Consider the following 17,027-nt stretch of genomic DNA (forward strand, 5'->3'; position numbering starts at 1 on the left):
TAATTCATCAGCCACACAAGTAAATGACCATATTATTTAAAAGCTATAGCTTTTTCATTGTAAGCTCATTTACTTGTGTGACTGAATGCCAAATAGTGTTGCACTTCTATTGTCATCTGATGAATTAAGCTATTTCTGCCAAATGTGTTGCACTAATGTATTTTCTGTGAAGGTAAACTATATTTTTATACCCCTGATCACTACTGAAGCAAAATAGTGTGTGTGTGTGTGTGTGTGTGTTTTTAGCAAAAACGATACATGGCCATCATATTTCTGTTTATCATAGAAAGAATGTCGCCAGCTACATTTCCTGATGTTTTGCCGGAAGCTAATCGTACATTTTACCAGAGAAAAGTAGGCTACACCGAGAAAAGTAAAACAGAGAATCAGTCCAGAGTGCTGTCTACTGATAGAATGTCTGTTTTGTGAATTCTCATCTGAGTGAAGTGCAGCTGAAGCACAAATTAGTCTGGGCAAAAAAAAGCATTTAAACCAGCGTTTTACAAAACACAGCAAGATTTTTCTTTTGCGTTTTCATTTTTTGTTTGCGTGACAACACAGAATTCTGCATTTAACAGGACCTCTGCAAATGTACCTGCCAATAGCTGTCAGAAATCAACCTGCCTCAGGCCCCGGATGAGAGCAGGTCCTAAATATCTTTCTGCTGTATCACCTCATCCAATGTTGTGCAGATCAGGAGAGGAGAAAAGGGTGTTTAGACTATTGAGGCGCAGTCCTCGTCTGAATCCCACGTTCCTTCAGTTGGGGTTGTTGTTTTACACCAGCATGGCCCCGTTGCCCTAGCCTGGATGAGAAGTCCCCACTTGTTGCTTGTGAACAGTGTTTATGAATGCACTGTAGTGTGCATTTCACACAGGGAGAGGTCTCTGGTCTCCATTGTGTAGGCAGCAGCAGACCTACTGCAGGAGCTAACGTGAGTCACTGTTCAGTGGCTATTCTGATTATGGTTGAGACTTTGGTTCGGACAAACCAAAGCGGTTAAACTACTGCTTGTATAACAATAGGGTTAGACAAAACAGAGGGTTAATGAGTGAGATAATCTGTTTCTGCTTTCTCGCTCTCTGTGTCATCATTCCGATTTATGAGCGAGTCATTCACCTGTTTCCTATTGTTAAGCAATCTCTGGGTAGATAACAAATGGAGCTGTACAGTCAGTAACACGTTACAGTACAAGTCGGAAGTCCACACCAAAAACAGAACAGCTACCCCACTGAAAATCAAATCCAAGCATTCTCACAACACAAGGTTCAACTTTCTCTGTTCTGGTTTATTTAAAGTGAAGATTGACAGGTCATGGTACAGATGAGTTTTCTGAAAGAACTAGGCTGATCTCTCCTCTCCCCATCCTCTCATAGGGAAGAAGAAGAACCCAGGCCTCAAGCTCTCCAAAGAGGTCTTTGATCAGCCCCCACCTGCAGCTGCAGCGTAAGGCTTCTTCTCTGTCATTGGTTGGCCGGATTCCAGGTTGTCTTTTTCGTGGTCACGCTGTGCATCTCAGAAGACTGCTATATCATATTAACGTGGTTCCTGAGATGGTAGGCTAAACACTTCTCCAGATATTGAGATCTCATCATCTGTGCAGCACGACTCCAAAAAAGATACCCTGGAAATTAGCCACTGCTGTGTGTTTTTCACAAACGTGACGATGACCTCTGTGCAGATTGTGTTTGTTTTAATTTCTTAATAATGATGAAGAGGAAAACCGCTGATGCCAGAGAGAAGCTAACAAAAGAAACAGGGAGAGCGTACTGACGAGGTAGCTGTACAGTAATAGATGATGAGGTTATGGTTTCATATGCTGATGTGATCACCCCAATCTCCTCTTTCACACCCTAAACTCTACCACCCAGGTTTCACATAGCATCTTGTCAAAGTACAGTCATACAGTGTGATGTTCAATGAGAAAGAGCATTAGTTGTTGGTGTTTGATATCGATGTCACATTTTTAAAGGAATGCATGGTATTAATCCCACTACCTTTCCTCTCTCCTCAGCCCCCCTCGAGATCTGGATTCCAAAGCCTGTGTTACCATTGGAGAAAAGGTGGGGAAAGGAAGAACGTTGTGTTCAGGCTGTAGTACTTCACTTTCTGTCACCTTTTGTGGTTTTACTTGGGTCATGTTCATTAGACACCAAACGGACGAAAACGGACTGAAACAGGGAGGGACTGCTTGGGGTGTATTCATTACGCCGATTCTGTTGGAAAATGTTTCTTAAACGGAATGGGGACGGACCTGAATTTGTCCAATAGAAACTCATGTTTTGTAACTTTGGACTAATGTTTACACCCCTGGACTTGTCCTATAAGAAGCACTTACTTTAGTTTTGCGTTGCTAAGCTTTTTGAAAATGTTTTCTGTTGCATGTCCTAATGAACACGACCTTAGCGTTTTCTCTAATGCATTTACTGGGTGACTTTGATGTGACTGATAGACTTTTCTCACACTGTGCATCTCAGACAAACGTGATGATCTCCTCTGTGCAGATGATGTATTTGTTTTAATTTCTGAATAATCCTGATGAAACAAATCACTGATGCCAGAGAGAAACTAAACAAAAAGACAGGGAGAGTGTTGAAGAGGGTTGTACTGTAGTCAACGACAAGTATATGGTTTTGGTGTCAAAATGGTGATGTCATTACCTGACTCAGAAATCCAAAACTATACCACCCAGGTTTACCTGGACTTGTCCAATTAGAAATATTTTATTTTTGTTTTCTGATGGGTCCTAATGAACACGACTCTGGGGTTTTCTCTTTTGCATGTATTGGTTGAACTTGATGTGATTGGCTGATAGACCTCTTTCCCTCTCCACTGTGTTTCTCTCTCTGGCCAGAACTTTGTTGTGAAGGCAGATGACTTGGAGCAGATTGGGGAGCTGGGTAGAGGAGCGTATGGTGTGGTGGACAAGATGAGACATGTGCCCAGTGGGCTTATCATGGCCGTCAAGGTGGGTGGAGTGCTCCAGTTGGCTCCAGGGTCCATGTTAAATGAGCCAACGTTATGGAACGTTGCAGATAGAAATGCCATGAATAGAGACAAAACAATTCCTTATTCTACATGTCAGAGGCATGTTTGTTCTACATAGCATATTTGTATCTGAATGTTTCAAAATATTGCGTTCTACTGAAAGACATTTTAGATTTCTGTACAGTGCATTCGGAAAGTATTCAGACCCCTTGATGTAAATAAGGCATTTCAGTTTTGTTTAAAAAATATATATATGTTATTTTTTTTTTTTACATTTTCAAAAATGTCTTAACCAGTTTTTGCTTTGTCATTATGGGGTATTGTGGGGTATTGTGTCTAGGTTGGTGGGGGGCGGGGATATTGAATACATTTTAGAATAAGGCTGTAACGTAACGAAATGGGGAAAAAAGTCAAGGGTTCTGAATACTTTCCGACGGCACTTTATCAGAGATGTTTATTTGATAATATTAGATGTTTTCAAAAGTCAAAACAGACATTTTCTATTTATATATCTGAGATGTTTATTAAATAAGTGTACGTGTCACATTTAAAGACAAGCCACACAGCTCTATCTCAACATCAACACTCCTGACCAACACAGACCTCTGCTGTTTTGACAACTCCCATGGTCATTTTGGGCTCGCGAGTGGCACAGCGGTCTAAGGCACTGCATCTCAGTGCTAGAGGTGACACTACAGACCCTGGTTCGATTCCAGGCTGTATCACAACCGGCCGTGATTGGGAGTCCCATAGGGCGGCGCACAATTGGACCAGCGTTGTCCAGGTTAGGGTTTGGCCGGGGTAGGCCGTCATTGTAAATAAGAATTTGTTCTTAACTTACTTGCCTAGGTAAATAAAGGTTAAATATGTTTTACATTTTTTTTATTGTCAAGCCAAACGTGACAATGAATGACCTCTGTGCAGATGATGTATTTGTTTTAATTTCTGAATAATCCTGATGAAAGAAACCACTGATGCCAGAGAGAAACTAAACAGGTAGTTTAACAGTAATGGATGAGGTTATGGTGTCATATGCAGATGTCATAACAAATTTAAAGTTTATTTTCACTGTGAAGTCAATCTTTAACAAGTGAGCCCTTAACTATATTTAATTTACACACAAATACAAAATAGATACATTATGGAAGAGCTAATTAGTATTCCTGTGAGTCTTCCATTCAAATTGCCATGGTCTGAGCCAAAGGGCTTTGTTCCTTCTATTGATTGTATTTCTCTGACTGCCCCCCTCCCAGAGGATCCGGGCCACAGTGAACACCCTGGAGCAGAAGAGACTGCTGATGGACCTGGACATCTCCATGAGGACCGTGGACTGCTTCTTCACGGTCACCTTCTACGGCGCTCTCTTCAGAGAGGTCAGCTCTCAGCACCACATCTGTAGCACAGCCTGGGTTTGCCTGGACACTGTCACTCAGCACCACATCTGTAGCACAGACTGGGTTTACACAGGCAGCCAAATTATTGTATTTTGCCCATTTATTGGCAAAAGTTCTGATTTGTTCAAAATACCAATTATTGGCCAGAAATCTGAATTGGGTTACTTGTGTAAACAGCCATAGACGGCACACCGTCACATTCACTCTTAGTTTGTCAAATTAAGATGGAGTTATCTGGACTTTATTTTAATTGGTTAAAAAAAACTGTCCTTGTGTCGTTCCCTTCATCAACTGGTTGGAAAAGACTTAACAGGTTGTTACGTTCCCCAGCAAGAAAACCAAAAATTGTCACTCAAACCGAAAGGGGAACCAAGAACAACCAAAAGGAAACGGGTAGGGTTTCAGGAGGGGTTCTGAAGGACACTCATGGGGGTGTCCACTGAAAGTTGACTAGCACCAACAACTGGGACCTAAAAGACACCCACCATGAGACACACTATATTTGCCCAAGAGGAGGCAAACAAAATTACCAAACTTAAAGACAGGAAGCAAACCAAAAAAGGTGGAACAAAACTAAATTAGGGAAGACCAGATAAAGGATTGTTATTCTAGAATGATGGGGGGAACCAGCACAGGTGTAACACATGCTGACTAACGAGATGGGGGGGAACCAGCACAGGTGTAACACATGCTGACTAACGAGATGGGGGGGAACCAGCACAGGTGTAACACATGCTGACTAACGAGATGGGGGGGGAACCAGCACAGGTGTAACACATGCTGACTAACGAGATGGGGGGAACCAGCACAGGTGTAACACATGCTGACTAACGAGATGGGGGGGGACCAGCACAGGTGTAACACATGCTGACTAACGAGATGGGGGGAACCAGCACAGGTGTAACACATGCTGACTAACGAGATGGGGGGGGAACCAGCACAGGTGTAACACATGCTGACTAACGAGATGGGGGGGGAACCAGCACAGGTGTAACACATGCTGACTAACGAGATGGGGGGGGACCAGCACAGGTGTAACACATGCTGACTAACGAGATGGGGGGGGACCAGCACAGGTGTAACACATGCTGACTAACGAGATGGGGGGGGGGACCAGCACAGGTGTAACACATGCTGACTAACGAGATGGGGGGGAACCAGCACAGGTGTAACACATGCTGACTAACGAGATGGGGGGGAACCAGCACAGGTGTAACACATGCTGACTAACGAGATGGGGGGGGACCAGCACAGGTGTAACACATGCTGACTAACGAGATGGGGGGGGGACCAGCACAGGTGTAACACATGCTGACTAACGAGATGGGGGGGGAACCAGCACAGGTGTAACACATGCTGACTAACGAGATGACACCAGTCAGTGCGCCCTACGTGCTAAAAGTCCAACCTCAAAACATAAATGGAAAAACCAAACCTGTGAAAACAACATTATGGTGGAAGCCCGTGGCTAGGCTGGCTTTCACTTGGCCACATCTTTCTGCCCTCAAATACATTTTCAATTCAGTTGAGTTTTCAAATTACGATTAAAAGTAGTCTCCTCTGTATTAGTCACGGAAGGACTTATTTGCTTTTCTTTGTGTGTGTCACACTGACCTCTGTGCAGATGATGTATTTTGTTTTAATTTCTGAGTAATCCTGATGAAAGAAACCACTGATGCCAGAGAGAGAAAAACAAACAGGCTGAGTATTTAAAGAGGTAGTTCTATAGTAATAGGTGTTTGTCTCTGTGTTGCCAGGGTGACGTGTGGATCTGCATGGAGCTGATGGACACGTCTCTGGATAAGTTCTACAAGCAGGTGATAGATAAAGGCATGACCATCCCTGAAGACATCCTGGGGAAGATCACTGTAGCGGTGAGTGGACACCTGGGTCGTGTTCATCAGGGCACACAATGAAGATCATTTAAACAAACGATTTGCAATGGAAAACAAATGAGTTTCTTATTGGTCCAGGTAGGCCCTCCCTGTTTCAGTTTTTATTCTGTTTGGTGCCTAATGAGCACAACCTGCAGGGTTACTGAATAATGCTTAGAGTTACAGTATAACGTCACACTGACCTCTGTGCAGATGATGTATTTTGTTTTAATTTCTGAATAATCCTGATGAAAGAAACCACTGATGCCAGAGAAACAGAACAAAACAACATGGATAATACTGAAGTACACTGTCCTATTGATATGATTTATATTGTCATCTGTAAAAGGTGTCCACACCAGCTTGTCGTGATGCTGTATAAGGAACAGTCACACAGCTACTCCTGTTCCCTCAGGTTATCTGGAATGATGTCATTAAAATGCCGTGTGTAACTGCTTCTGTCTCTCTCTCCAGATCGTCAAGGCTTTGGAGCATCTGCATAACAAACTTTCAGTGATACACCGAGGTAAATGAAGGATACGATTTTGTTAGCCTGCTGAGCTAAAGCCAAGGCAAATAGCTTGGGGAGCTAACAACTCTTCATGTCTTGGGCACGGTTACTCATCACTCGATCATCTCCTTTACTCATGTTGATCTGAAATGGTCCTTTGTTTTATTTGTATTTTTTTGCTCTCCGCCACAGTTGTCGGGACAACTATTCCTTATTATGAAAAATATTATTTTTTAAAAATAAATCTGACCTTTGTGCAGATGTGAAACCGTCCAACGTGCTGATCAACACACAGGGCCAGGTGAAGATGTGTGACTTTGGCATCAGCGGCCACCTGGTGGACTCTATGGCCAAGACCATGGATGCCGGCTGCAAGCCCTACATGGCGGTGAGTAGGAATGGGGGGAGAGAGAGAGAGAGAGGTGGGTGAGCTCTGACACCTTCTTGGCTATGTTCAGTAGGCACCAGGGTTTCTGTTAGCCGGTAATAGACGGCTTTTGGTAAAAAAGAATTGAAAAGCCAAAAAAATGTAGCTGCCGAGAGACAATTGTCCAGGAGAAGAGAAAATCCTATTGCAAAATAATGCTTTTTAGCCTATTCATTGATGGAAATACCAGTCGACATAAATGCATTTGACCGGTCATGCTTACAGTGCATCCTTATATAAAATGGATTCAATTCATTTATTTTTCTAATGACAAATCGAAAACAAGTTTTTAGAAATGTTTGCAAATGTATTACAAATAGAAATACCTTATTTACATAAGCTTCCAGACCCTTTGCTATGAGACTCGAAATTGAGCTCAGGTGCATCCTGTTTCCATTGATCATCCTTGAGAGGTTTCTACAACTTGATTGGAGTCCACTTGTGGTAAATTGTGTTTCCCATTTATATATGCAACGGTATGTGTAGGCTTCAGTGCGTCACACACCACTTTGAAATGAGCTGGAGGCAGTATGCATTTTGAAAACATGCATGTAATTGTTTGAAACCTGAATGTTTTACTTCATATTATGAGACATGTCTTTCCTACCTTCAAAGAAAAATCCGACCATAGAAACGTGGTGGCAATTATTTTATAGACTTCCATATGCCATTGAAACCAGTAGCATATTCAACTTTCTTTCATTGTCCAGTAGCCAAAGGCACAATCCTAGTCATGTTAGCAACCCATGCTAGTTGCATCTTTAGTTCTCCCCTCTTTCTAAATTGTGTGTGCGGTGCGATTTGACAATGGTGTTTTCATGCTAATTGCATTATGGAATGAACATCCGCGTATAGCCTACTGCCTTGTGCTCATTGCTGCGCTTATAATGTGAAGAAATAATAGTTTATCGACATTTTAAGTTAATGTTCTGCTCTGTTGCATCAGCCTCGTTATTTTTTTTAATGTAGCCTAGGCCTACTGTTTGTATGAATTTGGGATCCTTCGTCCCACAACTGTCCCAGACTCCGTTGCATCCTGGAGTGGCATGTTCTGTTAAAATGAATAACCATCATGTAAAAGTGACTTCAATGGGTGGACTCCCTAATCAGATACCCACCCGATGTCTACATTTCGTGAATGCGCACATTTCTCAAATGTCTGTTTAAATTAAAATGCTGCCGGTCAAATGTCCTGCGCCACATTTTCCTAAAGGAAACCCTGTTTTAGAGAAGTTTGACACGTAAGAAATAAAATGAAACATCCATATCGAACAAGTTAACCTCTATGGGACCCCTTCCCGTTCTCATCCCGTTAACGGGATTGATTTTGACAACAGCCAGTGGAAAATCAGAGCGCCAAATTTAAAACAGCTAAAATCTCATAATTCCATTTTCTCAATCAACTATTTTACACCATTTTAAAGATAAACTTCTCGTTAATCTAACCACATTGTCCGATTTCAAAAAGGCTTTACGGCGAAAGCATAAAATTAGATTGTTAGGACATAAACTTCAAACACCACACAGACATTTTTCAAGCAACTAGATGCATCACAAAAACCCAAAACACAGCTAAATGAAGCACTAACCTTTGACGATCTTTGTCAGATGACACTCCTAGGACATTATGTTACACAATACATGCATGTTTTGCTTGATAATGTTCATATTTATATCCAAAAACAGCATTTTACATTGGCGCGTAATGTTGAGAAATGTTTTCCCTCCAAACCTACCGGTGAATCAGCACAATGAGCACACACAGTATGTAAATTCTCATCGTAAACATTGATCAATATAGTGTTATGCACAGAATTATAGATACACTTCTCCTAAATGTAATCGCTTTGTCAGATTTCAAAAAAGGTTCACGGCGAACGCACAATTTGCAATAATCTGAGTACAGCCCAGATGACACTAACAACTAGCAAACAGAAACCCGCCATCTTGGAGTCAATAAAACTAAGAAATTACATTATAAACATTCACTTACCTTTGATTATCTTCATCAGAAGGCACTCCCAGGAATCCCAGCTCCACAATAAATGTTAGATAAAGTTCATATTTATTTCCAAATAATCCATTTTGTTTGCGTTAGATTCACTATCCAAATCCACTACGCGCGTGCTTACTTAGTCCAGACAAAAAGTCAAAAAAGTTATACTACAGTTTGTAGAAACATGTCAAACGATGTATAGAATCAATCTTTAGGTTGTTTTTATCATATACCTTGAATAAAATTCCAACCGGACCTATATGAATATGAACTCAGCTCGCTCCCAAGTCATTGCGCGTGACTTGAGCCCATGCCTTATAATGGGACACCAGTTTACTACAGCTGGTATTCCCTTCAAATTCACCATAGAATCTTCAAACACTGTTCTAAAGACTGCTGACATCTAGTGGAAGCTTTAGGAAGTGCAAAATGAACCCTAAGTCACTGTATACAGTCAAGGCAATCACTTGAAAGGACTACAAGCACCAGACTTCCCACTTCCTGCTTGGATTTTTCTCAGGTTTTTGCCTGCCATATGAGTTCTGTTATACTCACAGACACCATTCAAACAGTTTTATGCATATTCTAGTTTCTGGGACAGAGTAGTAACCTGTTTAAATTGGGTACGTTTTTCATCCGGCCGTGAAAATACTGCCCCCTAGCCCTAAGAGGTTTAATGTGGTACCTCCTACGTTTCCATTTTTTGTGCCGACCCTGGTTGCAGCGTAAGGCTTCTTCAGTCATTGGTTGGCCAGATTCCAGGTTCTTTTTCATGGTCAAGCTGTGCCTCTCAGAAGAATTCTACATCATATTGATGTGGTTCCTGAGATGCTAAACGTGACGATCACCTCTGTGCAGATGATGTATTTGTTTTAATTTCTGAATAATCCTGATGAAAGAAACCACTGATGCCAGCGAGAAACTTAACAGAACAACAGGGAGAGTGTGTTGAACAGCGATAGTGAGGAGGAATGGGGAGAGGTGGCTCTGACACCGTCTGGGCCACGTTCATTAGGCATCGCATGGAAAACGTCTAACACAACAAAAATACTTAACACGAGCCTGGTCTAGTTGTGGTTGGGAGCGCACTGCCTGAAGGAAATAGGATTGGTGCTTGTTGTGTTGATGTCGTTGTTATATGTTACAGTGGTATTCTTATCCTATGTGATGGCGTTGGTGTCATTATGTAATGGTGTTGATAGTGTTTTCATTCCCTCGGTTTCAGCCGGAACGGATAAACCCCGACCTCAACCAGAAAGGCTACAGCGTCAAGTCAGACATCTGGAGTCTAGGAATCACAATGGTGAGTCACAGACCTGATTGGGACCAAATCCTGGATTGAGATCATGTAAACTGTGCATTAATGTCAAATTACATCCATTCATCTCAAATCGGTATGCTACCAGTAACACCCAAACCAATTCTTTCAACAGCAGGGTCATGTTCATTAGGCACCAAACAGAAGAAAATGGGACTGAAACGGAGAGGGGCTACCTGAATTTATGTGATTGTTTTCTGTTCCAACGTTAGTTTGTAATGGTGTGTCCTAATGAATACAACCTTGGTCTGAGTGATGATTCTACTGTATTGTCCCATGTTTCTTTATGACGGTAAATACCAGTGTCCATAGTTGAAAGATGAGCTTCTGCCTGCCTCTCTCTGTGGGTTAACAAGCCTCTGTCTGGTCCTCTGCCCCAGATTGAGCTGGCCATTCTGAAGTTCCCCTATGACTCGTGGGGTACACCCTTCCAGCAACTGAAGCAGGTAGTGGATGAGCCCTCTCCACAGCTGCCCTCGGACCGCTTCTCCCCTGAGTTTGTGGACTTCAGCTCCCGGTGGTGAGCCCATCTCTCTCTCCCTGTCTGCATTCCAAATGGCACCATCTTCTCTGTTTAGTATGGATGGGTATGAGAACTCGACGTCAAACCTTTCTTTTTAACCAGAGGTCACCTTTTTCCCCCCAAATACTGTAAAAGTATATGGTGGAATGGTTCCACACTGGAAATATACAGAAACATTAGTTTGAAAAAGACAAGCCTGTTTTCATAAGAATTATTAAGCCTAAACCTACTAAACCAAACTGATGTTGTCGCAGTATTCATCACTGTGAGCATTGTTCAACGTTAATCCATTTAGAACATTCCAAAGAACAGGCAGAATAAACTAAATGGAACATCTGTAGGCCTATATCGAAAAGATTTTGGTTTGTAACCCTGAAGAAATGTCAACGTTCCAAACTGAGCCTCGTTTCAAATGATCACTGGTTGAGAATAACTGTTCCAGATGCACATCACTTCGCACTGGCAACTTTTCTTTCATTTGGAAAAATATTCTGTGTTTTCTTGTTATATTAGATCATGTTTTTGCTCTAAAATAGGTTTCTTGACTGTGAGTGCTCAGGAAATGAACAAGACAAGGCTATGCCATTGCAAAGCCATAGACTTCTACATGCAAGCGCCCCTGCTGAGGTTACTACCATTTTAGAAGATTGTTTCACCATGTAATATAACCAGTTGATATGGTTTCAAGAAATGAATCTTAAATGGCAATTGTTTTATTGACTAAAATAAATATATATATATATAAATATATATATAATCTGTAATGGTCATGATAAATTAGGCATCGTTGGCATAGATATACGCACACATATTTGTCCTTGTGTTCTAAAAGTTAAAAAATATATATGTATAATATATATTCTCCATTCTGAGTATTGCGAGAAAATCCTGCGAGTACTCGAACAGTTAAAAAAAAAAAAAAAAAACATCCCTACTATTTAGTGCACTACCTTTGACCAGGACCTGTAGGGTTTAGAGCCCTGGTCAAAAGTAGTGCACTGTATAGGGAATAGGGTGTTATTTGGGATGCCGCCTGTCTGGCCTTACTGATGAGGCAGTTGAACCAAACAGCAGGTGGCACTGCCCTGCTGTCCCCTCCCTGTGGGTCCAGGCCTGGGTCCCCTTCAGCCTGTGCATCTCTGACTGCCCAGTGTGAATGCAACCTGGGGGAAAAAGACGACCTGGAAATGAATCCACCTACATTTTTGGGGATGACCCAGTTTTCCTGACCTAGTCCCACCTTGGCCCACTATAAATGTCATGCTGTAGCTTTCATGTAGGCTTATCTGGTGTAAATGTGTTTTGGTGTACTTGGGGTTGCACAATTACGGCAACCTTCCCAGGTTGGAGGATTCTGGATTTCCTGCTTATTCCTTCCTGATTCTGGGAATCTCCTAACCGGGATATCTGGGAAAACTTTCCCAAAAATCCCAGGTTATCAGAATTTTGTCCTCAAACAGGCTTTGATGTGTTGGGGGCTCTTACTAAAGGTATATTGTAAGAAGTGTCCAGTATTGAGGTATGTTTCTCAGTTCTTTGTTTTGTTTTCTCTCTGCAGCTTAAGAAAGAAACCCAACGAGAGACCCGCCTACACAGAATTAATGGTTGGTTTTAGATCCTCATAAGCATTTGTTTAAATCAGTGACAGGTGAATACGTGTAATGTTGTTGGATTGTAGGCGTTGTTTTTCTCTCTTCATTCACATCGTCTTTGTAAAGGCTCACTTCCTGTCTCCGTTTCCTCTTTGTTATGTGTCCACAAGAGGACAGGCTTACCCAAGTGTTTAGTCAAACCAGGATGATGTATTCTTGTGTGTAAATGTGTACTTTCTGTTGGACTACTGTTTATTTTAGGAATTGTTGACTCATGGTGTTTTTTTACAGCAACACCCCTTTTTCACCCTGCATGACTCCAAAGAGACGGACGTAGCCAGCTTTGTCAAGATCATCCTGGCAGACTGACATGCCCCTCCACCCACCAGGGTAGGAGCTGGCGGGACTTCTCCACCCACCAATCCAAGGCCTTTCAGAAAGCTCACTGGAATTGATCTGCCACACAACTCCAACTTTCTGTCCACCTACCTACTCCTACAGGGTTTCCCCAAAGACTGACTACAGCTCACAGATGCCACGTGGGAAAGCGCTTGTAATATGAACTCAAGATGTTGATGGTGTCCACCCAAACTGGAGATGGTCAACTCGCCCACGGGTCCAACAAACCTTTCCCTCCCTCTACTCCTACAAACTAAACTGAATCAAACTCCTCACTGTACCAGTTTTCTGATTGGACAGTGTCTATCAGCAGGAAGAAAATCTCTCTTTACACATACTGTATGTCCATCACTCTGAATTACACAGAAAGCGAAAAAGAATTCGGTGAAATGTGTACGTTTCTGTATAATGAATTGAAAAGATATATATTTTTCATTTATGCGTTTTTGTTTTTCTGATACAGTTTGTAATACTGTATATTTTCATCACATATGAATTTAAGGAAGTGTCTTTACTCTTTCTGAATTGTATCATGAGGGGAAGAGGTGACCTACATTTCTCGTCTCGCCTTCTGGTGATTGGTCAGTAATGGGACGGCAGCTGCTGTCGTCGGGCAGGGTTTTGGGAGGCTCTGGAGGGGTCAGACGAAGTAAGTTTCTTTGTAGGGGGAAGTTCCAAGGTGAAAGCGTGACTGGGGATTCTGGACAAAAGGAATTGCAAGTCCTACCTAGGTCTCTGGTGGCATGGGAATGTGAGGCATCCGTTATCGTCTGACCCTATATACAACCCCCTCACCCCTCTGCCCCGCCCCTTCCTAACCATCACACCCTGCTCTGTCACCAACAGGATGTGAACAGTGTATTCTCATATAGTACATGGACTTGTAATTGGGGGAATGATAATCTAACTATCCAGACTATACTGCATCTATCTTCCAGTCCCTTTGGGCCATTTTAAAAGCTGTAGTTTCATTATTAATTATGACTATCACTTGGTTTCCTGGATGTGGTTGGGGGCTGCTGTTTGACCCATTTTAACTTTTTAATTTTACATTTTTCTCAATCTCCTTTTCCCGAGTGCTGGACAGGAACATGTCAGTATCGTGTTTCGTCCCTGAAGCACAGAGAGGTCTACGAAGCCTCATGCCTTACACGTACAGTATGTTAGGGAAAATAATTTATGTGTTGAAGATGTAAATACTATTTGACAACTTTTTCTCTTTTTAAATGTAACGTTGGCAGAGTGGACGTGTAGTTGTGTGCTATGCGGCTGATTGATGTGTACTGGTTGGTTTTAATGCAGTCGGGGTGTGTGAGAGGCAAACGCAGCCCGCTGACTCCTCCTGTAATCATCCGCCTGTTTGATCGATCTGCTGCAGCCACCTCTCAGGTTTCAATGCCCTGCTTTAAGTCAGCGGAGGCGGCCATGTTTATTTCCCCACCATGTTGTACCTCTCTTCAGCGCTGGGTTGTGTTCATTAGGCACCAAACGGAAGAAAACAAACAGTGAGGAACTACCTGGACTTAGTCCGAATAAGAAACGCTAATTTTCGATTCCTCGTTGCAAAACGTTAAACGCTTCCCGTTGCATGCCCCAATGAACGCAACCCTTTATGGTGGAAGACTACGTGTGAGATCATGCTAGGCTGTGAATGGGTACCTGCCATCTAGGCTTGAATCCCAAATCCACCCCCTAATCCCTAGACAATCATCTAGGTCTGCGACCGATTTGGAGGTATGAGCACTATAACAAGGTGAAGCAATCACCATATTGGTTAAAGTTTCCACTCCATACTTTATAGAAGTGCCATAGGGAGTCGGGAGGCTCTGGGTTGATCTGGAACTCAACCCTCTGGACTCTGCTATGCAGTGGCCCTCAGGTCTTTGATCAGGACTATGAGAATCCTGCCATGTGACCATCAGTGGTAGTGGTGGCACTTGCCCTTAGTGTTTTTAGGGTGCGTCCAAAAGGATGCCCTATCTCTTCTTTCTAGGGAACCGGGTGCCATTTCAGACGCAGCCTTGGTCTGTAACTGGTAAGCCTATCTGGTCTTCTCTCAGCCTCTCTGACATACATTGTAGTTGGCTTCTTATCAAAGTTGGTGGATGAGGAGTATTTATAATATGTGAGTAAAGAAGGGAAAGCAAATAAAGAGCTGCTGTGATTTGACCTTTTTTTTCTTCTTGTCGGCCATCTTAGAAGTGGGCCACTGTAATCCTCGGAATAGTTCCGTTCCACTTTTTAGTTCCGTAAAGCAGACTAGAGCAGTGAACAACCCATTAGAACGTAGCGTGATGGGCCCATTCACAATGTGTTCATGACTATCTAACTGACAGTGTTAGTTCTTTATGGGTTACTTTGTAGTTTGTGAAGCTTAAGGATCTAGAAGTGGAGTGGGACTATTCCAATTAGTACAGAGGCTCCTCACAACACACTGATTCCTTATGTGTTGAGAAGATTGAGTAACACAGTGTGGATGGAACTGTCAGGCTGATGACTGGGTGGATGGAACTGTACAGGCTGATGACTGGGTGGATGGAACTGTACAGGGTGGATGGAACTGTACAGGCTGATGACAGGGTGGATGGAACTGTACAGGGTCTTGACTGGGTGGATGGAACTGTACAGGCGGATGACTGGGTGGATGGAACTGTACAGGCGGATGACTGGGTGGATGGAACTGTACAGGGTGGATGGAACTGTACAGGCTGATGACTGGGTGGATGGAACTGTACAGGCGGATGACTGGGTGGATGGAACTGTACAGGGTGGATGGAACTGTACAGGCTGATGACTGGGTGGATGGAACTGATGGTCTACCTCTCTCATTCCCTCTACATGCCACCACGTCATTGTGTAGTTTTGACAAACTTGAACTGTGGGAAGACAAAATAAAGGCTTTATTCTTAAATGAAATGTGTCCTTGTCAATTACTGTTATCGCACCAAACTTCGAGTGTCCTGTTTTATCATTTGTTGACCATGATTGTAGAATCGTGATTAAATCAAAGTTTATTGGTCGCATACACAGTTTAGCAGATGTTATAGCGAGTGCAGCCAAATGCTTGTTACTAGCTCCGAACAGTGCAGCAGAAATGTCAAACAAGAAATCAAATGTCAGAACCAGTTCTTGAGGGCGCTATTTTCACGTCTGGATGAAAGGTGTGCCCAAAGTATACTGCCTGCTACTCAGGCCCAGAAGCTAGGATATGCATATAATTGGTAGATTCGGATAGAAAACACTCTGTTTCTAAAACTCTTTGCATTGTCTGTGAGTATATAATAGAACTTATTTGGCAGGCGAAACCCCGAGGACAAACCATCCAGGATTTTTAATTTTTTAGGTCACTCTCTTTTCAATGGGTTTTCATTGAGAATCCATAATTTTAAGGCAGTTGCTTGCAGTTCCTATCGCTTCCACTGGATGTCAACAGTCTTTAGAAATTGGTTGTTTTTCCTTCGTGTAATAAAGAAGAAGCCCTGTTCAGAATGAGGCTCGAGGGAAGTGTACTGTTTGATAGAGGCGCGTGACCTGAAAAGCACGCTCCACTTTGTTTTCCTCTGGTATTGAACGCAGTTTATCCCGTCTTAAATTTTATCGATTATTTACGTAAAAAAATACCTAAAGTTGTTTGGACAAAGATTAAAGGTAACTTGAGATATTTTGTAGTCATGTTGCGCGAGTTGGAACCGGTGTTTTTCTGGATCACACACGACAAATAAATGGACATTTTGGGTATATAACGACAGAATTAATCGAACAAAAGGACCATTTGTGATGTTTATGGGACATATTGGAGTGCCAACAGAAGAAGCTCGTCAAAGGTAAGGCATGAATTATATCGTTATTTCTGAGTTTTGTCGCGCCTGGCGGGATGAAATATGATTGTCTGTGTTTGATGGGGTGCTGTCCTCACATAATAGCATTGATTGCTTTTGCTGTAAAGCCTTTTTGAAATCTGACACTGGCTAGATTAACAAGAAGTTCAGCTTTAATTTGGTGTAT

At 42.4% G+C, this 17,027-nt stretch overlaps 1 protein-coding gene across 2 annotated transcripts in view; it reads left to right on the plus strand.

The window, feature by feature from the left end:
- The window catches only part of LOC106606355 (dual specificity mitogen-activated protein kinase kinase 6), a 28,980-nt gene extending 13,047 nt beyond the window's left edge, over positions 1–15,933 (plus strand). Inside the window, exons 2-12 of one of the 2 annotated variants that reach the window (XM_045719810.1) lie at positions 1,377–1,446; positions 2,015–2,063; positions 2,855–2,968; positions 4,242–4,361; positions 6,140–6,256; positions 6,731–6,782; positions 7,028–7,155; positions 10,416–10,493; positions 10,889–11,028; positions 12,590–12,635; positions 12,949–15,933. In XM_045719810.1, coding sequence (XP_045575766.1) covers positions 1,377–1,446; positions 2,015–2,063; positions 2,855–2,968; positions 4,242–4,361; positions 6,140–6,256; positions 6,731–6,782; positions 7,028–7,155; positions 10,416–10,493; positions 10,889–11,028; positions 12,590–12,635; positions 12,949–12,960 — 926 coding nt within the window. In that variant the 3' untranslated portion in view covers positions 12,961–15,933. Of the gene's footprint in view, positions 1–1,376; positions 1,447–2,014; positions 2,064–2,854; positions 2,969–4,241; positions 4,362–6,139; positions 6,257–6,730; positions 6,783–7,027; positions 7,156–10,415; positions 10,494–10,888; positions 11,029–12,589; positions 12,636–12,914 lie in introns of both variants that reach the window. The other variant, XM_045719809.1, reaches the window with a different exon arrangement.
- Positions 15,934–17,027: the final 1,094 nt, after the last annotated feature.

The sequence above is a fragment of the Salmo salar genome, chromosome ssa06, assembly GCF_905237065.1.
Source record: "Salmo salar chromosome ssa06, Ssal_v3.1, whole genome shotgun sequence".
Classification (NCBI taxonomy): domain Eukaryota; kingdom Metazoa; phylum Chordata; class Actinopteri; order Salmoniformes; family Salmonidae; genus Salmo; species Salmo salar.